This window comes from Megalobrama amblycephala, linkage group LG18 (genome assembly GCF_018812025.1).
Source record: "Megalobrama amblycephala isolate DHTTF-2021 linkage group LG18, ASM1881202v1, whole genome shotgun sequence".
Lineage (NCBI taxonomy): Eukaryota > Metazoa > Chordata > Actinopteri > Cypriniformes > Xenocyprididae > Megalobrama > Megalobrama amblycephala.
The window spans coordinates 14,698,448-14,724,584 of record NC_063061.1 but is presented as its reverse complement, the minus strand read 5'-3'; the positions used below and the strand labels follow the sequence as shown (position 1 = coordinate 14,724,584).

At 40.7% G+C, this 26,137-nt stretch overlaps 2 protein-coding genes across 3 annotated transcripts in view; both read left to right on the top strand.

Moving 5' to 3' along the window:
• ankhd1 (ankyrin repeat and KH domain containing 1) overlaps positions 1-16,389 on the top strand; it is a 49,505-nt gene extending 33,116 nt beyond the window's left edge. For both annotated transcript variants that reach the window (XM_048166044.1, XM_048166043.1), the window contains exons 5-34: positions 296-443; positions 596-829; positions 1,391-1,485; positions 1,581-1,818; positions 2,039-2,230; positions 2,320-2,429; positions 2,543-2,630; positions 3,357-3,484; positions 3,590-3,733; positions 3,908-4,010; positions 5,006-5,878; positions 6,616-6,749; positions 6,907-7,018; positions 7,109-7,254; positions 7,349-7,491; positions 7,615-7,828; positions 8,857-9,032; positions 9,126-9,288; positions 9,422-9,517; positions 9,623-9,739; positions 9,863-10,028; positions 10,943-11,447; positions 11,708-11,863; positions 12,351-12,500; positions 12,594-14,251; positions 14,545-14,709; positions 14,827-15,081; positions 15,255-15,430; positions 15,554-15,718; positions 15,803-16,389. In XM_048166044.1, the coding sequence (XP_048022001.1) occupies positions 296-443; positions 596-829; positions 1,391-1,485; positions 1,581-1,818; positions 2,039-2,230; positions 2,320-2,429; positions 2,543-2,630; positions 3,357-3,484; positions 3,590-3,733; positions 3,908-4,010; positions 5,006-5,878; positions 6,616-6,749; positions 6,907-7,018; positions 7,109-7,254; positions 7,349-7,491; positions 7,615-7,828; positions 8,857-9,032; positions 9,126-9,288; positions 9,422-9,517; positions 9,623-9,739; positions 9,863-10,028; positions 10,943-11,447; positions 11,708-11,863; positions 12,351-12,500; positions 12,594-14,251; positions 14,545-14,709; positions 14,827-15,081; positions 15,255-15,430; positions 15,554-15,718; positions 15,803-15,862 (7,110 nt within the window). In that variant the 3' untranslated portion in view covers positions 15,863-16,389. The remainder of the gene's footprint in view (positions 1-295; positions 444-595; positions 830-1,390; positions 1,486-1,580; positions 1,819-2,038; positions 2,231-2,319; positions 2,430-2,542; positions 2,631-3,356; positions 3,485-3,589; positions 3,734-3,907; positions 4,011-5,005; positions 5,879-6,615; positions 6,750-6,906; positions 7,019-7,108; positions 7,255-7,348; positions 7,492-7,614; positions 7,829-8,856; positions 9,033-9,125; positions 9,289-9,421; positions 9,518-9,622; positions 9,740-9,862; positions 10,029-10,942; positions 11,448-11,707; positions 11,864-12,350; positions 12,501-12,593; positions 14,252-14,544; positions 14,710-14,826; positions 15,082-15,254; positions 15,431-15,553; positions 15,719-15,802) is intronic.
• Positions 16,390-20,499: 4,110 nt separating this feature from the next.
• Positions 20,500-24,638, top strand: eif4ebp3 (eukaryotic translation initiation factor 4E binding protein 3). Its single transcript, XM_048166603.1, has 3 exons — positions 20,500-20,811; positions 22,399-22,551; positions 24,114-24,638. Exons 1-3 carry the CDS (start codon positions 20,679-20,681, stop codon positions 24,143-24,145), a joined length of 318 nt encoding a protein of 105 aa, XP_048022560.1. The 5' UTR covers positions 20,500-20,678; the 3' UTR covers positions 24,146-24,638.
• The last annotated feature ends 1,499 nt before the right edge of the window (positions 24,639-26,137 follow it).

The window sequence follows — 26,137 nt, the reverse complement described above, 5'->3', positions numbered from 1 at the left end:
AAATAAACTTGTCTAGTACCCATTTATGATTTTTATCATTCTGATATTAAGCATTATTAAAGCTACTATCCTTTCTATTTATACCTTGATACCTCAAATAGATTAAAAAAATAAAATAAAAAAAGCTTTACACCCTATTTCCAGACCAATCTTCCCATTCCTGACTGCAATTGGTTATGGTGCTGTTAGTGGTGAAGAAATTACATGCTTTACCTTTAATTTTCAGTTTTAATTGAAGCATGCACTGGTTATCTGAGAAGAATGTTTTAGTTGATTTGAGTTTGACGGGTTGTAGGTCTTGCTGGCCATGCATGCTAACGTGGAGGACAGAGGGATCAAAGGAGACATCACGCCACTTATGGCTGCTGCAAGCGGTGGTTACGTTGACATCGTCAAACTGCTCCTAGTGCACGGAGCCGATGTTAACGCACAGTCCTCGACAGGTACAACAATATATAGGCACTTCTTTTGTTAAAAACAACGGTGACATGAAAGTAGGCTTAAATTGAACAAAAGAGTACCTTTTCACTTTTCATTTTCAAATGCATGCTTGCAAACACACCTTGTTCATTCATTGTCTTGCCCTTTCTTGCAGGTAACACAGCCTTGACATATGCGTGTGCAGGAGGCTTCCTGGATGTGGTAAAGGTGTTGCTGAAGGAGGGTGCTAACATTGAAGATCACAATGAGAATGGTCACACTCCGTTGATGGAGGCTGCCAGTGCGGGCCACGTAGAGGTCGCTCGTGTGCTCCTGGAGTATGGCGCTGGAATCAACACACACTCCAACGAATTTAAGGAGAGCGCACTCACACTCGCCTGCTATAAAGGTGCATCTCATTATATCATAGACTGTTTGCATAAGATAATAATCAGATTATGGTCTTATGTTAGTGGATTAACATGATTCCCATAACCAGATTAAAAACTTTTCAGGAAATTTGAATGATAAAGTAGCCATATGCCTGTATTAGTCTGAATTTTGGGCCTGAAAATCTGCTGATTATTCATGTTTATCTGCACATTGAAACAAAGGTAAATCTTGGTGATATTAAATACAATAAGGTATCATTTGTTAACAGTTAATGTATTAATTAACATGAACTGACCATGAGCAAATGCATTTGTTACTGTTTTTGTTAATCTTTATTAGCGTTAGTTAATAAAAATACAGCAGGTCATTGTTTGCTCATGTTAGTTCACAGTGCATTAACTAAGGTTAACAAATAAAATTCTTGATTTTAATAATGTATTAGTAAATATTGAAATTAACATTTACAATGATGTGCATGTAAATTCTGTTCATTGGAATAGTATGCCCAACTGTGTATGAAATCAGTCTGTTTAGTACATTTTGGGGTGATGTTGACTGTATCCTGCCTGTTCCTCAGGGCACTTGGACATGGTCCGGTTTCTCTTAGAAGCAGGAGCCGACCAGGAGCACAAGACAGACGAGATGCACACTGCTCTTATGGAGGCCTGCATGGTAACACAAGCTTTTATGTACACAGTCTTGTAGGTACTTCCTTTGATATTTGTGCTGTTGTTTTGAATCGTTATTCTTGTGGTTGTCTTGTGTAGGATGGGCATGTGGAGGTGGCACGGCTGCTATTGGATAGTGGGGCACAGGTAAACATGCCTGCTGACTCATTTGAGTCGCCTCTAACGCTGGCTGCCTGCGGGGGTCACGTGGAGCTGGCAGCGCTTCTGATCGAGAGGGGGGCCAACCTGGAGGAGGTGAATGATGAGGGCTACACTCCACTGATGGAGGCAGCTCGTGAGGGCCATGAAGAGATGGTGGCGCTGCTCCTGGCACAAGGTACTATGGTCATGTTTCGTAGACTTCACCCATAGGAATTAAGTCAATAACACACAACCAGAATCCATTTAGAAAAGTAATACGATCTCAAAAGGTACAAAGCTTGCATTGTTAAAAATGTCTGTTTTCAAACTCTCTGACTGTTTCTATGCTGTTTCCTTTGCAAGTTCATTCTTGTTCAACAACTGAAAATTGTTCTTTATTGGTTGGTTGGTCTTAGGTGCAAATATTAACGCTCAGACAGAGGAGACGCAAGAGACGGCGTTGACTCTGGCGTGTTGCGGAGGCTTCCTAGAGGTGGCTGATTTCCTCATCAAAGCTGGGGCGGACATTGAGTTGGGTTGTTCCACCCCACTCATGGAGGCTGCACAGGAGGGGCATCTGGAACTGGTCAAATACTTGTTGGCTGCAGGTGAGGCTTTGCTTTAGTTATAATTCTTGAAATTTCTTTCTCCTGCCTATGACGCAATGTGTTCTCACACTTTTTTCCTCACTGTTCAGGAGCTAACGTCCACGCCACAACAGCCACGGGTGACACAGCTCTGACATACGCGTGTGAGAATGGTCACACGGATGTGGCCGACGTGCTGCTGCAAACAGGGGCTGACCTGGTTTGTGGATATCCTGATTTACCATGATTGCATGTTTAATACTTTTTGTGTTTTTTTTTCATTTTCAGTTAATTAAAGCCTGTTTGGTGGTAACTGGTGTTTTTGTTTCTCAGGAACATGAATCAGAAGGGGGCAGGACTCCACTGATGAAAGCGGCCAGAGCAGGACACCTGTGCACTGTGCAGTTTCTCATCAGCAAAGGCAAGTTGTAACATCCCAAACTAGGGTTGCAACAAACAGTCAGTGAAATTAACAATTTATGATAATGAAAATCATGAATTTCATCATTAGCATAGTGAACCTTCATCAGTGACACAAGTTTGCTGTAGAAAAAATAAACATTTGAAAAAATGGCGGAGGCCACAGAGCAGCAACTTGCATGGGGGTCACCTTAGGTCAAAAGTTTGTAGTTTAATTTTGCCAGGTTACCCATCCCAACAGCAAATCAACAATTCAGTGTCACTGTTTGTCACATTAAAAGGCACTGCCGCTCAAAAGTTGCTGTTCAAAGCAGTTTCTTGTGCTCACCAGGACTCTATTTACTTGTTCAAAAATACAGAAAAAACAATGACATTTTGTGAACTATTAACATAATTAAAAAATTTTAAAATATATTTCAGGGCTCAATGCTAATGATTTTTTTCTACTGGCCTGGTTAGGCTAGTGGTGTAAAATTTTTACTTGCCCTGCCAAACTTTTCAGTGACACCACCACAAAAAAAGTTATTGTTTTTGTTTTGTATGGCCCTTGTAACCATGCATTATAATAAACAAGGTTATGACACCAAAATTGTAGATACTGGAGAAATTTGTTTTTTAAATAATTTTATCAAATGATGATGAACTACAAATTGCATTTTATGTCTGCTTCTGTCCCCTTTGTTTCTTATTTTGCATTGTATTTTGAATTACACATTTATGTCTGCAGGTGCTAATGTAAATAGAGCCACAGCCAACAATGATCACACAGTGGTTTCTCTGGCTTGTGCTGGGGGCCATCTGGCTGTGGTTGAGCTGCTGTTGGCCCATGGTGCTGACCCCACCCACAGACTAAAGGTGAGGTTCTCAGAGAATGACACTGCCCAGATGCTAATGGGTGTTGTGGACACACACATTTTGGTCAGTCCCCTGTGTTAATTAGAGATTCTCTTATACTCACAGGATGGCTCCACAATGCTGATTGAAGCTGCTAAAGGTGGTCACACTAATGTGGTGTCCTACCTGCTAGACTACCCAAACAACATCCTGTCAGTCCCTGCCCCAGACCTGTCCCAGCTCACACCGCCCTCTCATGACACTTCTCAGGTGAGCAGAAACATGCTTTAGACTATCCAACAGTCCAAGAATCACTACAAATGACCCTCTTTAACATGTATCTAATGCTTTGAGAGATGAAAATCCAAGTGTATGTAGCATGAACGTTTTATATAATACTTTACACTTTTGTTTAATAGATTGTCGATTTTGTTTTACGTGCAGGCCCCTCGAGTCCCATTCCAAGCCCTGGCTATGGTGGTGCCCCCCCAGGAGCCAGACAGAGTGCCCTCCACCATCCCCACGCCCCCACCCGTTACAAGCAAAGGTTAGTTTGACTAGAATATCTAGTAAAGTTATTCTAATCAGCTGGATGTTTTCTCAAAATGACGTACTAGTTATACTTATAAGTGGCCTATAGTCGTATTGTTCAGACAGTTGCATATCCAGTCATATTTAGCAAGTGTTGAAATGTTGAATCCTATCAAATCACATTTCTGGAAATCATTTCAGTCTGATTGGATTTTGCATAGCTTTTCTGCTTGACACTTTCTCACACCACATAAAATGTAAACATGTCAGATGTTTTGTTGGTTGTGTTGTTACAAAGTGCATTTTGAGCACAATATCATTGCCATAGAAACCAATGAAAGAAAAAAAACAAAAGATTGCCACGTAACGCACAAATAGGATCTGAACAGTTGCGATACATGAGTACAGCAAATCATTTAGATCAGATTTCAGTCGAATATTTGGATTTGGACTGACAGTGTGAACATAGCTGTTATGAACTGATATTGGATCAATTATCTGCCGTCATTTCACAAATGAAGAATCCACTTTGTTTTCTGTGATCATATCACGATTTAATAATGCTTGGCCATGTTAAAAGGCAGCTTACACAATGCACTTTAGATGCATTGTGATGGGATCGTTTAAAAAACCGTTTGAAGATGGTTTTAGATTTTGAATATTTAATGTAGGTGTAAATGCAAGTATTATTGCTATCCATATTCGGATAGGTAAGTAATATGCTGGCTTATTTACGCCGCAAATTATTGTATATTCTTCTGCTCTCACAAAAAGACAAGACACTGTTTTCACGCTTCAAATGCATTGGAATTGAAGTCTAGCTGCAGTCCAGCTAAAAACTTTGGATATGCTTGTTAATCTCAGGTGTAAAGGGGGCCCATGAGTATCGAAATACAGTCCGTTGAGTAGAATAACTACACTGTGTTGATGAGTTGCACAGTATGCATGATGTCTGGTTAATATCAGCTTTTTGGGTTGAGCATTAGTTTTATTTTTTTTTCTTTCTCTTAGGTGCGTCCAAGCAAAGACTGAGCTCCCTTCAGAGCAACTCTGTGGCTTCGGGTGGCTTAGACGCTGACCTGCTGCCACCCTTTCACACGTACCAGCCTCTGGAGTGCATCGTCGAAGAGACGGAGGGCAAGCTGAACGAGCTGGGCCAGCGCATCAGTGCCATCGAGAAGGCCCAGCTGCAGTCGCTCGAGCTCATCCAGGGCGAGCCGCTCACCAAAGACAAGATCGAGGAGCTAAAGAAGAGTCGTGAGGAGCAGGTGCAGAAGAAGAAGAAGATCTTGAAGGAGCTGCAGAAGGTGGAGCGGCAGTTGCAGCTGAAGACGCAACAGCAGTTCACCAAAGAATACATGGAGACCAAGGGGCTCAAGGAGGAGCTGGGCCAGGCGGCAGGGGTGGAAATGCCCGGCACCCCCCTGCCCCTGCAGGCCACACAGCTGGGCTCTGACAACGAAAGTGAGGTTATTCGCAGAGAGGAGGACCACAGGCCCACCCCTACCAATGATGAGGACGAGGAGGACGAAGACGACGAGGAGGATGAAGATGACGTTGACTGTGCCAGGCTGCCACAGGTGGATTCCCTTCTGCATCCACAGGCAACACAGCCGCCGCTACCTCCGTCACCTCAGAACCAGGCCCTCCAGAGTCCCCCTCTGCAGACCAGCTTCGTTCCCATCCAGCCTCTGGCCCTGCAGCAGTCCACAGACTTCAGTAACGCAGAGTACCCGGGAAGCAGCAGCCCAGACCTGCAGAGGGTGTTGCTAGGTCAACAGCTGACAGGGTTGGGGCCGGGGCTTCTTACACAGGCACCCGATGGACTCATGGTCGCCACACCCGCACAGACGCTCACAGATACGCTTGACGACATCATGGCGGGTGAGCTCACTGCAACTAGGGCTGGCTGACAACCAGGGATAAGAAATGAATTGGCTACATTGCTATTGGCAGATAATCAGTCTTGAGGCTTTCAGCTCACTTTGATTATGCTAATATTTTTGATAGTCTACGCCCAAAAGTTGACTAAAATATCTTTTTAGAAGATGTACACATTTAAAGTTCAGTGTTCAGTCTTTCTTTTTTTGGGAAATCGGACCAAAAGTAGTGATGATATCCACAAATGGGTGTATACGAATTTATGGCCAATCATATACCTTCTAGAATGGAAATATCCCTCCCCTAATATAAGCTGCTACTGACTAGCAATAGTTGATCATGATTCATGACTTTGATGTAAACTAAAAATATTTGGGAATATAAAAACGGGTATGAGGGAATATCCAGCCCCAACTTCCTTTTTTCCCAATAGGAAATTCATGAGCAGTCTTTAAATATTTTTAAATGCTTTTTATTTTTATTTGCAAATGTAGTGATTTCAGTACAAGGATACAATATTATTAACTGAAATAAGTTGAAGTACTAAATTTACTAAATTTACTAAAAATAAAGCTAAATAGAAATATTAAACTGAACCTAATACAAAAGACACGATTACTATAAATTACTAAAACATCAAATAAAACTAGTAAGTAAAGTTTCATTTAAAAATATTATTAAATACTACAATAGTTTATAAAAAATACTAAAATACCACTGGTCTGTCTCTGTCTTTGCAGCTGTGAGCAGCAGAGTGCCTGTGGTAAACACTACAACTTCGCCCTCCCCTCAGCCATCCTTACAGACGCCCATCAACACGGTCTCCCCACCCTCCATGCTCCCTCTTTATCCCTCAGTGGACATTGACGCACATGTAAGACCATCTTCTTTGCATGTAACATGAACAAAGCAATCAAATAACACAAATGGCTGCCGTGGAGCATTTGTAGACATGATAAAACTATGCATCAAATTGTCCGTATTTGTCTTTAAGTGACATATTGAAGCATCTTCATCTTTTCCCCCCTCAGACTGAGAGCAATCATGACACGGCACTGACCCTGGCCTGTGCAGGTGGCCATGAAGAGCTTGTCTCAGTGCTCATTGCTCGTGGGGCCAACATCGAGCACCGGGACAAGAAGGGTAAAAGGCTCTTTGATTTGTTGCATGAAGACTTATCTGTATGGTAAGATTACAGAGATGTTGAGTGTCGCTCTACATGTCTGCCTACAGGGTTCACCCCCTTAATCCTAGCGGCTACTGCGGGCCATGTGGGTGTGGTGGAGATCCTGCTGGACAAGGGAGGGGACATTGAAGCTCAGTCTGAGAGGACCAAAGACACCCCTCTGTCCCTCGCCTGCTCGGGTGGCAGACAAGAGGTACCCTAACAGTTTTAGCTCCACCTCTTTACCAGAAACCCTCTAAAATGCCTCAAAAACTTGGAAGTACATTAATATATCTCCATCTTTGCAGGTGGTGGAGCTGTTGTTGCTTCGTGGGGCTAATAAGGAGCACCGTAATGTTTCCGACTACACACCGCTCAGCCTGGCGGCCTCAGGGGGCTACGTCAACATCATCAAGATCCTTCTGAATGCTGGTGCTGAGATCAACTCTAGGTCAGAACGTCGGCTTCTATTGGTTTGTCTTAAGATTTGTATTAGGAAGCATTAAGACACTGTATCAACTCTTTTCTCTTTCTCTTTTTTTCTTCTTTCTCTGTTCCCTTGTTTCTCTTTCAGGACTGGCAGTAAGCTGGGCATTTCTCCGCTCATGTTGGCGGCCATGAACGGCCATGTGCCTGCGGTGAAGCTGCTGTTGGACATGGGCTCTGATATCAATGCACAGATCGAGACCAATCGTAACACAGCACTGACCTTGGCTTGCTTCCAAGGCCGAGCAGAGGTTGTCAGCCTGCTGCTGGACCGGAAGGCCAACGTGGAACACCGTGCCAAGGTCTGTGTTCAACTTACCGTGTTGTTACTTGGGCAGTGAGGTCCTTGAGTAGGGCTGCACGATATTGAAGAAAAATGCGTAATCACAATAATGACAATAATGCTTTAAATGTGTATCAATTTAAATCATATTTAAATACATTTCAAAACTGAAAATGATATAAATGTTCCATGTTTTTGGAACTAAATAGTCAGCTGCAGGTGCTTTGGGCTTTCACACTGGGTACGTTTGCTGTGGTCCAAGCGCGATTGTTCCTGGTGTTAGTATGATTTCACACTCAACTTGATTCTGTCAAACCCTGGTGCATTTGCATTCGTCTTACACTATCACAAACATGCATGATAGAAAATGGGATGTGGGTCAATATTTATTTGGTGCTGTTATGCGCAGCAGACACTTGGGTTTACTGTGTGTGCCTCTCATGAAGATGGTTTTCTGCTGCTTGCAAATGGATTCTTTTGAGGAGACTTGTGATTTAAATTGTATACAGTTGATGCAAAAAAAAATATTACTTGAGTGGTAGAAACATGCATGGTTACAATTTGAAAAATCTCTTTTAAGCTGGGCATACAGTACAACCCTACAGCGTGCGCATACACCATGAAACAGATGCACTCTAGTCATTTTTATTTAAAGGAATGGCTGTGATGTTCTCTGCTTTTCACCAAATCATATGCGCACTCTTCTTTTTATCTTCTTTCTTTTTCCTATCTGAAGCTATAGCAGCAACATTGAAAGCTCCAGTCTCTGTGTTAAGTGTGAAAGCTCATGTGATTGCCGCTGGCTCGCTGTGCAGTACAGTCGTGCAGTGTACCAGCTGCTTTGACGCGATTATCAGGTTAACTGCCACGTAATATGTGCAGTGGCTCACAACCTCCCAAGTGTCCGAACTCACACAGTGTATGCCCGCCTTAAGAGATGTCTAAAAGATGCAAGTTGAAAACCTAGCATGTGTTGAGTTGTAGCAGAATGTTTGTTCATTACCTTAATATTAGTTTTAATGGTAAGGGGACCTTTCCTTCCACTAGACTGGCCTCACCCCTCTCATGGAGGCTGCGTCTGGCGGTTATGCTGAAGTGGGCCGTGTTCTGTTGGATAAAGGGGCAGATGTCAATGCCCCTCCAGTTCCCTCCTCTCGTGACACCGCCCTCACCATTGCTGCAGACAAGGGCCACTACAAGTTTTGTGAGCTTCTCATCAGCAGGTATGTTTTAAAGCACTGGTAGTGTACAGTACCAGTCAGTCTTCTCTCCAGAATGTAGTGTCTCATGCTGCTCTTTGCGCTCTGTTAATGTAGAGGGGCTCACATTGACGTGCGAAATAAGAAGGGGAACACCCCTTTGTGGCTCGCTGCTAACGGTGGCCACTTTGATGTGGTGCAGCTGTTGGTCCAGGCTGGAGCCGATGTGGATGCAGCCGACAACCGCAAGATAACCCCCCTCATGGCAGCGTTCCGCAAGGTGAGCAGTGTGCCATGCCGTTCATAGGATTAATGGATATCTTGGCTTGTGACTGAATGTCACTGGTGCTTTGCTGCTCTTTTGTAGAAAAATAATGAATGATGATAAACACTGAAATATGTCCTTTTTTTAGGGCCATGTAAAAGTGGTGCAGTACTTGGTGAAGGAAGTAAACCAGTTCCCATCTGACATTGAGTGCATGAGATACATTGCAACTATTGCAGATAAGGTATAAAAGATCAAAATGCGGAGATTGCTTTGGAATATACCATATACCACTGTTTCCATGATTTGAGAAGTCTTCAGTTGATGTATTCACATTGCCACTCTGCAGGAGCTGCTGAAGAAATGTCATCAGTGCATGGAGACCATCGTCAAAGCCAAAGATCAGCAGGCTGCTGAGGCGAACAAGAACGCCAGCATTCTGCTTAAGGAGCTTGATCTGGAGAAGGTTTGTATCTTCAGATGACCAGTTAGACTAACTATTGAGCTAATTGGTTAAGGATTTTTATATTAGTCACAACATTCTGCGTATCATGGTGAACTTAGTTCTTTTCAAATTGTTTCTCAACAGTCTCGTGAAGAAAGCAAAAAGCAGGCTCTGGCAGCAAAGCGGGAGAAGAGAAAGGAGAAGCGCAAGAAAAAGAAGGAAGAGCAGAAGAGGAAGCTGGAGGAAGAAGATGCTAAGGTGAAAGAAGTGTTCTGTGAGATGCAGGATCAGAAGGAGGACTCTGCAGAAGGTGAGGAACACCTTGTTGTTTTATGTCTGATATCATAGAAATGCATATCTCCAGCTTTATTTATTTATTTATTTATTTATTTATTTTAATGAAAGAAATTATTACCTTTTTAGTGATGCACTGAAATACTGACATAGCAAAAAAAAAAAAAAAAAAAAAAATCTTTGACTGAATTGCTTTGCCTATGCCACGTTTTGGCTCATTGATTTTGTGCACACGTGGATAAACTAAAAAAAAAAAGCCATCTTTGTGGATGCTATGGCTAGGTTGAAATTATAGATTTCTCAATTTCAGTCTCTTCATTTTGATGAAACAGTATAATTTCTTTATTAATTTTGATGAAACAATATAATTTCTTAAATCCCAAGATCTATCTTTTAGTCTTTATCTCTCATCCAATAAACGTAATAAGCTTTGTGCTTTGTTACTTTTTCATATCACACAATTCCAACTTTTTTTTTTTTTCCGCTCTTTAATATGGTGACAGTTTGTTTTAGCTGCTTCAGTTCATGTGAACTGCAACACTGAATTAAAGTAGAAACATAATTAATAATGAATGAATGATAAAATAAATCAATTACCTTAAATAGTTAAACTAGTAAATAGTTATAAGCCCTTACTTTTAAGTATGCCTCTTGAAATCACATGAAATCATTAAAAATGCCTTTAGGATGTAACAGTCACTATCATCAGAGAGCTTACATATCACTTATATAAAGCTTGAAGGGTCAGTATTAGCCAATCATCATGACCAAAAATCATAGTGGGTATCGGCTGCAAAAATCCTGATCAGAGCATTCCTATTATTTTGATTTATTAAATACATTTGCTATTAACTATTAAATTATAAAATAAAATAATTTCAAATTTGATTTAATTTTTAACGACTAACCTTTTGTCATTTTATCCCACAGAGGTGGAGGTTCCCATCGAGCCTCCAAGTGCTACCACCACCACAACCATCGGTATCTCCGCCACCTCCACAACATTCACTAACACTTTCGGCAAAAAGCGAGCCAACGTGGCCACCACACCAAGCACCAATCGCAAAAACAAAAAGAACAAGACCAAGGATTCACCTAGTGAACCCATTATTCTTCAGGACCCACAGGTGGCACTGGCACAGCAGAAAGCAGACAAAAATAAGATCCACGGAGAACCTCGAGGGGGTGGGGCGCCGGGAGGAACCAGCGACTCTGATAATCTAGATAGCACCGACTGCAACAGTGAGAGCAGCACTGGCAGTAAGAGTCAGGAGCTCGCTGACCTGCCTTCATCATCATCTTCTTCCTCCTCTGCCCCTTCGGTACTTGCAGGCTGTAACCAGCCCTTCATCGCAAGTGAGAAGAGACATGGGCTATCGCTGCCGGGCTCTCGTGAGGATAAGATCACGGTGTCCATCTCCAAACCACAGCAGAGGTAAGTTCATGTACTTCTGCTTGCCACTACCACTTACCTATACTACTTAGCGTTGTACAGTTGTTAGCACTACTTAGTAATAAATAGTAACTTTGTCTGCTATTTGTTACTACTTATTTTCTTGAACTTTGGTAGTAAGAGTGTGTTGTAGTCTGACAAGTGATTTGACAAGATATTGCATTTCCATTTTGCAGATTTTTGCAAAAAAAAATTTTGTGGGAAGATGATTAAACTACTACTTCTATTCACATTTCTAACAGATCTCATGACATCAACAGTGACTTGACCCCCAGTTCTCTGCCCTGCTCGTTCAAGACCATTTCACTGCCAGTCACCTCGCCCAACATTAAGATGAATCTCACTAGCCCAAAGAGAGGCCAGAAGAGAGAAGAGGGGTGGAAAGAGGTGGTTCGAAGGTGAGATGCACTTTTATGCAGCAACAATTGCATTTACCTCAGTAGAGCCATTCAGTGTGTCTAGTTTGCTTGTCAACTAGAAAAAAGTAACTATAGAGAGGAGCATTTTCATAAATACATGCACCATACATATTCATTAAATTTTTTACTTAAGAGATTTCTGAAACTCGTCTTTCATTGCTTGTGCTATGGATATCTTGTTATAATGCATTAAGTTATGCAGCTTGTTGAGGAGAGATGTGCTTTTATTTTTCTAAGCAATCAGACTTTGGCCATAAAACAGGATGAAAAAAATATAAGCGATTTACTGTGAAGCAAGGACATAAGCCATATCTAGGGATCAAAAAATCTCTGAAATATAGGGATAAGATCTTTAGATTTAGCAATGTGCCAAAAAAAAAAAAACCAACAACTCAGTAGGCAAATTGAAAGGTCCTGGAAGACACCTAGCACTGTGACATCGAGTTATTTGTCATTTCTCCCTTAGATCCAAGAAGCTCTCTGTCCCTGCCTCTGTTGTGTCTCGGATTATGGGTAGAGGTGGCTGCAACATTACGGCCATCCAAGACGTTACAGGCGCACACATTGACGTGGACAAACAGAAGGACAAGAATGGAGAAAGAATGATCACAATCAGGTAAAAATGACACTGAAAGTTTTTAGGACACTAGGAATGGATTGGTTCACCCTGCTTGTATTTCTTACATATACTCATTTTCTTGGTTTGCAGAGGTGGCACAGAGTCCACACGGCATGCGGTGCAGCTGATCAATGCGCTGATCCAGGACCCAGCAAAAGAGCTAGAGGACCTGATCCCTCGTAACCACATCCGGCCACCTGGCGCCAACACCAAAATCAGCTCCACCTACACAACCTCCACTGGGGCCACAAGCACTACTGCAGCCAGTTCAAAGGGCCTGCCATCTGTAGTGCCCTCCTCCAGCATGTCGTTCCAGTCCTCCACCAACTTCACAGCTCAGCAGGCTGGCAAGTTAGGCAAAAGTATGGCACCAGGCGTCAGGCCCCCATTCGTTTCTTTGCCACCACTTGCTTATGCTCATCCTCAGCTGGCCCTTCTAGCAGCCCAGACTATGAACCAGATCCGCCACCCTCGATTGCCCATGGCACAGTTTGGTGGCACTTTCTCATCCTCTCCCAACACTTGGGGTCCTTTCCCTGTGCGTCCTGTGAGCCCTGGTAGTGCTAACAGCTCACCCAAACACAGCGGTAATCCTACACTGCGTCCCGCCAGCTCTGCTCCGGCCCACACTGAGCATCTTGCAGCTCCCATGTCCAGCACCTCGACTCCCACTGCTTCCACCTCTTCTCCCACCAGTACCGCACCTGTTAACACCCCCACGCCTTCCTCTGTCAGGAAGCAGCTTTTCTCATCAGAGCCCAAGTCTGGGGCTGGAGTTGTTGTGGCTACTACTGGCAGCAGCACTCCCTCTTCGCAAGTTGCTCCCTCTCCCATCAGCTGTGCTCCCACAACCCCTACGACTCCCCCATCTCCATCTGCGCCCATTGCTCCACCTCCACAGCATCCTCCTCCCCCCAAGCCAGAGCCAGCCAGCCTTAGCACCCCAGCTAAAGAGAAGCCCGTCACAGAGCTTGCCGCACCTGCCACTGGAGCTCCATCTGACGGGCCCAGCCCCTCCGCTCCTCTGCACTTCACCTCATCTCCCTCAGGCCCATCGATGCTAAACGTACAGCCCGACAGTCGGCAGCCGATTGCGTCACACTTCACCTCCAGCTCAGAACCCAGTTCCTCTTCCTCAACTCAGCCAGGATCATCTCATCCTGTCACACGCCTGCCACCTCCGACCTGCAGCAGCACAGTCACTAATACCAGCAGCACCTTACCTCATTATGCCACCCCCACTGCGCCTGGTGTGACTCCCCGCATGCAGCCACCCACACCCTACTACCCCATGGCTCCAGGGACCCTGCAGGAGCAGCAATCTGTGTTTGTGCCTCCAGGAGCCCCACAGGAGCCCCTCAAACAGCAGCAACAACAACCTCCATCTCAGCCTAACATGGCTCCAACAGGCATGCCACCTCCCTCACTTCCAATGTCCTCCACCATGGGCATGATAAACGGCTCTCAAATGCACCTGCACAGTGGAAAAGCGCAACTGCCCCCCAACTTTGGTCCTGCAGCTCTCTTCAATCACTTCAGCAGTATCTTCGACAGCAACCAAGTGGGCAACAACCAGGTTTGGGGTGCCTGCCATCTACCTGCGCGCACTCCACCAGAGCAGCCCTACAGTGGCCCACCTACCGCCTATATAGGGGGAATGGGGCAGATGGAAAATGTCATGCCTCCTGACGGCTCAAAAGCTCCAGGGTATCGCTGCACCTCACAGCGGATGGTTTCCAGTCCCATTGGTGAGTGCAACCTTTAAATCAAAAGGGTGTCCAGTCGTGCTCCGGGAGGGCCACCTTCCTGCAGAGCTTTTGTTTCAACATGCTCCAACACACCCACCTGGAAGTGTCTTGTAGTCCTGAAGACCTTAACTAGCTGGTTTAAGTGTGTTTATTTAGGGTTGGAGCTAAACTCCATAAGAAAGGTGGCCCTCCGAGAGCAGGATTGGACACCACTATTGCTGATGACCTTGAGTCTTTGTTTTGTGTAGTCAAATCCTCTTGAGTAACGCTCTTGTATTCTCTCTCTACCACAGGAATACACCCCATGGACAACTCCATGTCCTCGTCCACTGCGCTCACCAGCTTTACCACAAGCATATCTGCCAGCCCCGTGTTCCTGCCTGGTCCTGCTCCTGTGGGCACACCCTCCTTCAGCCGCCAGCACTTCTCTCCCCACCCCTGGAGTGCCTCCACCTCTTGTATGTCAATAAATATGTCCTTTTAATGCAGATGCACTAAGCACAGCTTCACTTTTTATAAGACTACAGTGCTCATGTGTTCTTTCTGGTGGTCTCTTCATTTCTCATTGATTTTAGGCGAGTCTCCAGTGCCCTCTGTGTCTTCCGGGGCATCATCACCTCTTTGCACATCTACGGTGACTCCCACTCTGATCCAGGCAAAACCTAGTAGCTCCAACCAGCAGGACCGCAAAGTGCCCCCTCCCATTGGAACTGAGCGCCTGGCCCGCATCCGGCAAACTGGCTCTGTCAACCACACCATGCTGCCCACCAGCTACACCCCACCAGTTGGACAGGGTGGCATCTGGTCTTTTGGAGTGGGCAGTGCCTCCGGTGAGTTTGTGACTGAGATGTAATGGGAATTTAGGAATTGTTCTACATGTTACGAAATGGAACATATTCACATTCAGGGACAATTGTTTTTGCTTCTATAACTAATAGCGCTAAATGTGGAGAGTTGTTATTGGATCTGAAGAACTTAATAAATATGTCTCTGTTCTTCACAGAGACAATGTCAGGCTGGTCTCAGCCCCTGATGGGAGGGCCAGTGATGCACCAGCAGATGCAGGAGCCATCAGCCTTCTCTCAGCACCAGGCTATGGAACGAGATGATACTGGGATTGTGGCTCCTTCTAATACTTTCCACCAACCTTTGCCCACCAACTTCATGGATTTTCCAAAGGTACACTGTACATAGAATCTCTTTTAAAAATATAATTTTTTGTTGTTTTATTACTCCCATTCAAGAAGGAGAATTTTAATTTGTAGTTCCACTGAAAAATATTTTATTTCATGGACTGTATAGGGGCTGCCAATGTCAATGTACGGTGGCACGATGATCCCTCCTCACCCTCAGATGGCGGAGGGTCCTGGAGGCCCGGTATACAATGGTCTACACACTTCTGACCCTGCCTGGAATCCCATCCTAAAGGTTGTTCCCAATTCTGCTGAGAATTCAGACCCACAGCAGGTAATTGCTCTTAGCAGGCCTCAACTGAAATTGTAAATTAGAGCCCCATTTGTTGTCTAACTTTTGAAATCCTTGTTGTTGCAGGTATGGCCAGGCACTTGGGCCCCACATGTGGGAAACGTGCATTTGAATCATGTCAACTAAACAGTGATCGAGAGGCCTAGGAGCAGTAACAAGAAACACGTTAAAAAGAACAAGATAATTACCTAATTACTGAGACGTGGTATTAACCTAGATGTGTCCCCCAAAAAAATTTTAAACAAGTTAAGAAATTTGAGAGATGGACACCCTCGATGTGCCTAACTAAAAAGAAAGAATCCAGTGTGGGATTTAACGTTTTTGCCACTGTCTATGAACAAATCGATTGCCTGTTCAACAGGATACATTCTGAGTAGTATAGCCATTTTGACATTTAAGCCCCACGTAAAAGTGTTCTTGGTCAGCAGGGCTCAATAGGACAGTGCGCTATTTATACACGGCCAAGACCTAGATGATTGCGTAAAGAATGAAATCAGACCTTTTAGAGTGGTAAATACCTGTATAATTGTTTACATACTGAAAAAAGGGTTAAAAATGAGAGTAAATTTCATGTCGTATAGTGGCTCTACTTTATGTAGCCTGTATTAATGTGAAATATTTACCTTAATATTCAATAAAAAGTTGGAAATGTATCTGCTGTGTGAGTTATTTTGATGAGATGATGGATTGTCAGTGATTACCAATGTAAAATCAAAGCTGCAAGTATGACCATTTCTTGTGCAACTGTATATGGTACGGCGCATTGCTTATTACTGGTTAGAATAGTAAAACTAGTGCTGGATGGTAAATCCAAAGAAAGATGGTATTTCTGGTATGTAACTAGATGACAATTTTCACAATTTGAGATGTCTGTGTTGTAAAAATATATATCAAGAAATTTTTCGTAAATATCTCATAGGTCAAATGTCTTAAAATCTTAAAGGGTTAGTTCACCCAAAAATGAAAATTCTGTCATTTATTACTTACCCTCATGCCGTTTCACACCCGCAAGACCTTCATTAATCTTCGGAACACAAATTAAGATATTTTTGTTGAAATCCGATGGCTCCGTGAGGCCTGCATAGGGAGCAATGACATTTCCTCTCTCAAGATCCATAAAGGTAATAACATATTTAAATCAGTTCATGTGAGTACAGTGGTTCAATATTAATATTATAAAGTGACAAGAATATTTTTGGTGCACCAAAAAAATAAAATGATGACTTATTTAGTGATGGTCGATTTCAAAACACTGCTTCAGGAAGCTTCGGAGCGTTATGAATCAGCTGTTCGGAGCGCCAACGTCATGTGATTTCAGCAGTTTGGCGGTTTGATGCGCGATCTGAATCATGATTCGACACACTGATTCATTTATGCTCCGAAGCTTCCTGAAGCATTGTTTTGAAATCGGCCATCACTAAATAAGTTGTTATTTTGATTTTTTGGCGCACCAAAAATATCCTTGTCGCTTTATAATATTAATATTGAACCACTGAACTCACATGAACTGATTTAAATATGTTTTTAGTACATTAATGGATCTTGAGAGGGGAAATGCCATTGCCGACTATGGAGGCCTCACTGAGCCATCGGATTTCAACAAAATTATCTTAATTTGGCATATTGGCAGTGGTGTAAAGTATGAGTCAAGTAAATTTCAGCAGGGGCGGATCTAGAAAATTTATAGGGTGGCAAAGGGGTGGCATGAGGTCTATGAGGGGTGGCAACACCAAAGCAAGTGCCCATGCATAGTTTTTTTAGATTTATGGCCTGACATACACAACTGTGTTCACAAACATTGCATTACCAAAATAAATAAGACTTCAATATCGATCATGGCACCAAGTAAAGGCACTAAATGAAAAACATCAACAGATTTAAAATGAGTCTGACCTTGTATCACTAAAGGAGATGAGCAGTTTTATTAATATTACACAGGTTACTTCGATGGCATAAATCACGTTTTAGTGCAAATTAAAGAACAACAAAAACTTGTTTTTTGCAAACAATTTTTGAGTTTGTTATTAACAGAGGTGGGAATGTCTGTGTATGTTCACCCAGAACACCCTTTCAACTACATACTCTAGCAACACCCCAGCAATTGCAGCAAGAGCCTAGCAACCACCTAGCAACACTTTGGCGATCACCCAGAACATCTATATTCTGGCCTAACTGACCAAACAATTTGTTTTTTAAACAAGACTTTAAGTTGGCTTTATGACAAGCCAGCATAAATTTGTCTTTCAAACTTTTAATCTAGTTGAAATGAAATAATTCAACATTTTCTTACAACTATAAACACAATCTCAAAACTATGCACCAACTTGTACAAACCTCAAACTTCCAGGTCAAAATAAAATGTTTTAGTCAAAAACTTACTCTTGTCTGACAAAATCAAACTTTGGCCTCAGATGGCACACAAAACTTAACAAATACACAGACTACTGCACTGCCCAGTGAACACTAGTGAGATCAATTCATGTAACACTGTGACAAAAATACCGCTTACTGGGATTCAGGAATTATTTTGCAGCTCAGTCTACTACACTATACAAAAATAAATTTACAAATACAGTAAAATACAGCAGTGATTTTTTCTTTTTTTCATTTTACTATTATAAATTGATCTTGCAGTAGATTGCAGTAGTATGCACCACAATACAGTATACTGTCAATTACAGTAAAACTAAATTCAGCATCCTCTGCACATTTGGCCAAATTTTATTACAGTATATAAGGTACTATAGCAGTGTATTGGTCTTCTGACACAAGACTTTCTCGGTTCTGCAAAATGCAGTATAACAAATGGCTACAGAGAAAGTTGACAATCACAAGTTTGAGGGTGTACAACGTGCTACAGTTTACTGTACATAGTGAAATTTCCCTCATCTAAAGTACTGGTACTGTGCAAGTTTAAAACCCCTGTAAATTATTCATTATGCCCTATCTCAGATTTTGACTGGTGTTATCAGTTTTGCTACCTAATGTAGTCATTGTTAAACGTTTTGAGAAATGTGTCTTTGTTTTGAGAACTGAATGAATGGTTTGGGAAACTGGGCCAACTGAATCACTTATGTGTTAGCAATCGAGAAAAGCTAAAATACATTTAGATTCTTACATAACTAGTTTCTGTGATCGGGATCTTCTTATTGATTTCATGTTACCGTTTCGTCGGATGGCAAAAAGACCTTTATACATTATGAAAGTGGAGCGGGCAGTCGGTGAATCAGCTCGCAAAAAATTACTAAAATTCGAGGACTTTGAGTTAGCCGAGAAGCAGTAATTTTCCGATTCACGAACAAATGGAAAACAATTCGTAAGTGAACTTGGCTGCGCTGTGTTTTTGACTCCCAAAGAACCGGTTCATAAGAGTCATTTGTTAATGAAGCTGACTACATTGGGCGAGCTGCGTTCGCGTGCAACCGTCATAAGACCCCTTAAAAGTTTGTAAACATTGCAACGTTTCCTGGTGGGCGGGGCTTAGCTGGAGGCAAAAAGAGACGCTGGACTCAATGTTGACAAGCGTTAGGAGGGATTTATTAAACATAGATGCAGAAGAAGTTTCAGAACTGTCCGAATATGTACAGTCACTGACTCTGCGGGACCGTGACAGCTATTTTTGTAAATTAACTTAAGTTTTGGATATTCCTAGACAACATATGAATTACTTTCGGGTGGTTCGGGGAATTTTGTCAAGGATTATTGTCTAATGTAACCTAACGCTGGGCTAACTATGATTATGGCTAGCAATGTGAATTATTTTAAGAGACCATTCAAAGGATGGCACACACATCTATCGCTGTATGTTTGTTTAAAATTTAAGCTAGCGCGCTGATCAAGTTGGCGACTTTTCACCTATAAAACAGAAACTTGCTGATTTGTACTAGATAAAACCAACACACCATTACATATGCATCGATTATTTTACCTGATATGAAGTGTGCACTGCAAACACGAGTATTATTTATGATCGTCTCCGTCCAGTCTGTATGCCGTATTGCATTCAACCACAATTATCTTTTTGATTTCTATGAATGTCAGCCGGGATCTGGTAAAAGTTTAGTTTTGAACCAAAAGTCCTGTTCCTTCTATTCTGGCAGCCAAAAACACAACAGGACGACATTTTAAAGTCAAAACCTCAAACTTTTAGCGCGCCTGTTTTGAGTTCTTATTTATGTTTTGCCTCCAGCTAGAGCGGTGACGTCACAGTGACGTAGGCGATTAAGGGGTCTATTGAAAGACGTGTTTTCTTGCCTTTATTTTGCAATACGCTGTCTTTTTTATGTCATCACATTGAAGCGCCCGCTGAAAAGCAGTAGTACTTGAAACACTGCTAACATTTATATTTTATTCTCTGATAATTTTTGGGTGGCAAAGCTTTTTCTTAGGGTGGCAGTTGCCACCCCGTGCCACCCCGGTAGATCCGCCCCTGAATTTCAGTATGAGTAAAATACTCAAGTACTGTTAAAATCAGATACTCAAAGACTTTCACTCAAGTCGTATTGAAATTGGTGAATTGTAATGGAGTCATTTTCGCTGTAAGGTATCTGTACTTTACTCAAGTATGGTTTTCAGGTACTCTTTACACCTCTGCAATATATGAGGCAAATGTAGACTGGACAAGTCATGCTTTTTAGTACAGCACATATTGTTTTGTCATATCACGTGCCCAACTGAGTCACTCAGAAAACCTCGTGCAGTTCAAAGAGTTTATATTCCATGAAATAGCTCTAAACACTTGCTCCCTACAGAGGGCCTCGGCGCTGCTCGTCAGAGGGGTGGATTCATCTTTCTGATTGGCCAGATTTGATAGTTTGCTGCACGTGAGAAATCTCCTCCCTAGCGCGTTCCGACATGTGGAGTGTACAGACACTCAGCAGCGCTACTGCAGATCAAACAAGTCTTTAGCGTTAAAGGATCGAGTTTAGATTTTGGTTCAGTCATGTCAACCAGCTGCGAAGCTTCGTCTACCTGCCCGATTCCAAGCCGCGCCATCCACGAGAAAAGCTGGTCTCCACTCCCGGACAGCTACAGCCAGACTCCAGGAGGAACCGTGTTCTCAACAACTCCCGGTGGTAAGATGCAGACCTAATGTATTTGTTTTTTCGCAGGATGTATTTTTGAGCTAATGCTTTGCTATGTGTGTGAGTCTTTCCACATGTTGCTCGTGCACATTTTTGTATGACGGCTCTGATCGTTTGAACTGCGCAATAATAACGACAGAGACAGTGTTTACAAGCGGTCTGCTGCCTTTTAAACGATTCTGTCATTTACTCTCAGTGGTTGTCGCTGGATTTAAAGGTGTTTTTTTTTTTTTTTCTTTCTCCAAATGATGCACATATTTGGCTGTAATTTTACTTTTTTTTTTTTTTTTTTTTTTTTTTTTTTTTTACACCTAATAGTTTAATTTGTCTGCTAATGTCTAAAGGTCAACACGTGCATCACAGGACAGGAGAATTGTTATTTGACTTCTCTGAATAAGTTTTTACCGTTTAGCGACGATTTATTACATTTTAGAAAAATGGTCGACTCCTTTGCTTACAATTTTATAAATCGCAAATTTTTTTTTTTTTCGTACTGTTAATTATACACTGATCGAAAATGATGCATTACAAAATAAATATATAATTTTTGCTTTTTTATTTCCTGTTTCACAGACATGTCAAGACATCGAAGACAATGTTGTTGTCTTCTCTAAGTAGGCCTACATTAATCTTTGCAGAAATCTTTTAGAGGCAGAATTGGAGATACCACAATTGGTCAACTTTATGGACATTTTGGTCGTAATTTATATTTACAATGAATATTGAAATTGTTTTTGAACTCTTGTGTAAAAAAAAAAAAAAAAAGAAATCCATGTAATTTTTTTGTAATGGGATTTATAAATTTTATGGGTAGTTATCAGAGGCAAGGATGAAATAAAATCTGTTCATAACAGTAAATCTATTCATAAAGCCATTTTAAATTAAGGAATGGTAAAATTACAAAATAAAATTGTTAGTACTTATACAGAACTGAAGTTCCTGTAGAATAAACACCCATATACATGCTATATGGTAGCACATCAACTGTCAATATTGATCACGTGACTATTAAAGCTTACATGGAGAAATGTGTTTGAAACTAAGTCAGTTACTAAGTCAGCCATTGCATCAGTCAACTTTGTACTTAAAGCATTTTTGTCATTAAAAACCCATCCTGCTTTGACCATGTGTGCTTGGGCTGCCAGAGATGTTAAAAAAAGATAGTCATATCTAAGAGCTAATTATTTCTTAAACTTGCTTATTTTAATTAATGTTTTAGACATTCTTGATAGAGCCAGACCCCTAAATCTGTCCAATCACAGTGGGTCTTTATGCAGCAAAGGGTGATGTTGCTGCTTGGGTTACTACAGGACATCTAAACAGGGGCACCTTGTTTTTATGAGTGTTTTCACCTGAAGGCACTTTAGTCAGTTCTTCACCCTGTTTCCATTACACCAACATGAGCTGAGCTAAACTATGGGCTTTCACTTTGGTGACATAACATGTTTTTTGAGCAGAACACAACAGGAAGAAAATCCCTTGACGCAAAGAATGCTATGAACTTGTGCCAATATTTTTTTAAATTTTTTTTTATATAAGGCTGAACCTCTTAAACTAATATTGGTATTTTCCCTGCAGGAACTCGCATAATCTATGATCGAAAGTTTCTCTTGGAATGTCGAAACTCACCAATCGCACGCACCCCACCCTGTTGCCTCCCCCACATTCCAGGGGTCACCAGACCCTCACTGCAACCAGCAGAGCAGGAGGATGACAGCAAAGATCTGTCTGGTAAGACACTACAAGTTTTCTTTCTTTCTTTCTTTCTTTCTTTCTTTCTTTCTTTCTTTCTTTCTTTCTTTCTTTCTTGAATGGGGATCAGTGGCTCTCACATGTGGCCTAATGTATTCCATTTTCGATTTCCTCAAGCAAAACCTGAGGAACAGGTTTAAGCATATTCTCAAATGATTGCATGATTTTGTATTGCCGCAAGTCGAAAAATACACTTGCATGACACATTATGGTTGTCAACTGGATACAGTATGTGAAAGAATAAGTCATGTGTGAATTTCTATAGTACACAGGTCAATGGCAAATAAAAGTGATCATAAGGATATAAAGAAAGCTCTTTTAAATATCTTTTTTCATCCCAAGTTCTTAGTTCTCTTTTTATTCATGCTGGTTTCATTTGATTTTGAAAAAACTTTCATTTTCAAAAAAGGTTTGTTTAAAGGGATAGTTCACCCAATGATGAAAAAAAAATAAAAAAAAATATATATATATCCCATTATTTACTCACCCTCAAGCCATCCTAGGTGTATATAACTACCTTCAACATTTTATTTTTATATACGGGTCCACATTTACAACCATTATAAACCTTGGCAGACTAAGGATATTTTTAAATATATCTCTGATTGTGTTCGTCTGAAAGAAGATGGTCATATCCACCTAGTATGGCTTGAGGGCAAGTAAATCATGGGATCATTTTTATTTTTGGGTGAACTATCCCTTTAATGTCAGGTTCTGTAACCATAAAGTAATGAGTAATAACATTTTCCCTTACATCAGGAATACACATTTTATAAAATGTATGTGTATATATATTATTATTTAATTTTTTAAATATATACCATGAATTAATATTTAACCTGGTCCTCTCTATAATATCGCACTTAACTTTTTAGTGTTTTATTACTTTTGTTGGTTTTATTACTTGTAATAAAACATTATGCCAAACTACTAAAATGTAATTCTTGTAATGAGGCTTTTTTTTTCATAATGATAACAAGACCATTATATCACCCTAATGTTTTTACCTCATGCCCCTCCAAAAATAGTGTAAATTCAGGTTAAGAAACTTTTCCCCAGTCATCTCAATGGCACAAAGTGTCCCAATCTATCAAAATAATTACTTAAAAAACAAACAAAAAAAAACATGCTCATCATTGAAGAGGTGTATTTCACGCTGTCATTTTTAATGTATTTTTAAATAAGTAGATCCAGACAAAATAAAATTAGCATTATATATATTGACCCAAATGTCAAAAGTTCCACTTCCGTTTATTTTGTTTTTCTTCTCCAGTCTAAGCTCAAGGTCACATTTCGGTGTGACTGAAGTCACTTCATGAGAAAAGCAAACAAAAATGCATCTGACCTGCTCACTGTTGGCAAGTCTGATTTCCATATCAGGAGAATATCCACAGGGTTGTACTGTGCTTTGTGTGAAAGGGGTTCAAAGGAAGATATTTTATTTTTAGAAAGAGATCACAGTGACAACCTTTTGAAACCTCTAACTCTTCTCTCTCTCTCTCTCTCTCTCTCTCTCTCTCTCTCTCTCTGTTCCTTCTCAGTTGATGACAGCCAGTTTGTGATGGATATTTGATGGACATCTCCAGCTCCTGTGGAAAAATGGACTGTCTCAGCCTGTTCTACCAGTGCTCATGATCTGAGGGAAGATCCCACCAGCTCTCTTCATTATTGCCTCCGTGCTTTATTTTTTTACTTTACCTAAATAATGAAATGCTCAGAGCAAGTGTCTCTGTTGTGGGGAGGAGCATTTTGAGTTTGGTGGATATTTTGTTGAAAATGCAGCTTGTGCTGTTGTTTTATCAGCAGCTGCGATTCAGTGCCTTCCTTACTCTTCCTTTACTTTTCTTTTTTAAACAACCATTCGGAAGGTGACTATATGTAATCTACATTTTTAATATCTGAGAATAGTTCAAATGCAGCTATTTCATTTTTATAATGGATTAATGACCCTATGAGGGGCATTTAAGAAAATCCAGAATGCCAGAAATCAGCAGTTGCAGTGACAATTTTTGTACTGTTCTCTGCATACAATATGACATTTTGGAATAAAACTAAACAAAACACAAGTCTTTGACTCATGTCTTCTTTAAGTGTTTAAAATGACCTACAGTACAGTCCAAAAGTTTGGAACCACTAAGATTTTTAATGTTTTTAAAAGAAGTTTCGTCTGCTCACCAAGGCTACATTTATTTAATTAAAAATACAGTAAAAAACAGTAATATTGTGAAATATTATTACAATTTAAAATAACTGTTTTCTATTTGAATATATTTGACAAAGTAATTTATTCCTGTGATGCAAAGCTGAATTTTCAGCATCATTACTCCAGTCTTCAGTGTCACATGATCCTTCAGAAATCATTCTAATATGCTGATCTGCTGCTCAAGAAACATTTAATGTGTACAATTGTACAAAATATTTGTGTACAATATTTTTTTTCAGGATTATTTGATGAATAGAAAGTTCAAAAGAACAGTGTTTATCTGAAATCTAATCTTTTGTAACATTATAAATGTCTTTACTGCCACTTTTGATTGATTTAATGCATCCTTGCTGAATAAAAGTATTAATTTCTTTAATTTCTTTTCAAAAAAATAAAAATAAAAATTCTTACTGACCCCAAACTTTTGAACGGTAGTGTATAATGCTACAGAAGCGTTGTATTTCAGATAAATGCTGTTCTTTTGAACTTTCTATTCATCAAGGAATCCTGAAAAAAAAAAACTGTTTTCAACATTGAAAATAATCATAAATGTTTATTGAGCAGCAAATCAGCATATTAGAATGATTTCTGAAGGATCATGTGACACTGAAGACTGGAGTAACGATGCTGAAAATTCAGCTTTGCATCACAGGAATAAATTACTTTGTCAAATATATTTAAATAGTACACAGTTATTTTAAATTGTAATAATATTTCACAATATTACTGTTTTTTTACTGTATTTTTAATTAAATAAATGTAGCCTTGGTGAGCAGACGAATCTTCTTTTAAAAACATTAAAAATCTTAGTGGTTCCAAACTTTTGGACTGTACTGTATATCATGTATGGATCATGTATAGCATTCAGATTGTTTAAAGGAATATTCCCAGTTTAATACAAATTCCCAATATGTGTGGAATGGTAATAGAAACTGTCAGTGTATCACTTATAAAAGAAGGGGGGCTCAAATAATACACAGCTCAAATAATACACATTTTTTAACTAATTTGTCTGTTAAAAAATGTGTATTATTTGAGCTGTTAAGTTAAAAAAAAAATTATAGGCATTTTAGGTTTTTTTTTTTTAGGCATTATGTTGTCACAGCAACAAAGTTATACAATTAAGTATAATTACACAAAGGGTTAGCAAGCATTTTTTTTCCCCATACCAAAATCATAACATGCATATTATTTATGCCTTGTGGCTGTACTATTGGCTCCAATCACTTCTATTTTATGCATTTTTTTTGGAGAGCAAAGGCAAATTTATGCTGCAAGTTTTGTCAATAGAATTTAACTTCTATTGTACTGATTTTAGTGATCCATTTTTAGAAAGAATATTGTAAATATCACTTCTTTACC

What these genes read in the sequence shown, in the direction of transcription:
- eif4ebp3 (XM_048166603.1), top strand. Translation starts at nt 20,679, where the DNA reads ATGTCAACCAGCTGCGAAGCTTCGTCTACCTGCCCGATTCCAAGCCGC. An exon ending in GTTCTCAACAACTCCCGGTG is followed by an intron (nt 20,812 to 22,398) that starts GTAAGATGCAGA and finishes TTTTCCCTGCAG; the next exon opens with GAACTCGCATAATCTATGAT. An exon ending in TGACAGCAAAGATCTGTCTG is followed by an intron (nt 22,552 to 24,113) that starts GTAAGACACTAC and finishes GTTCCTTCTCAG; the next exon opens with TTGATGACAGCCAGTTTGTG.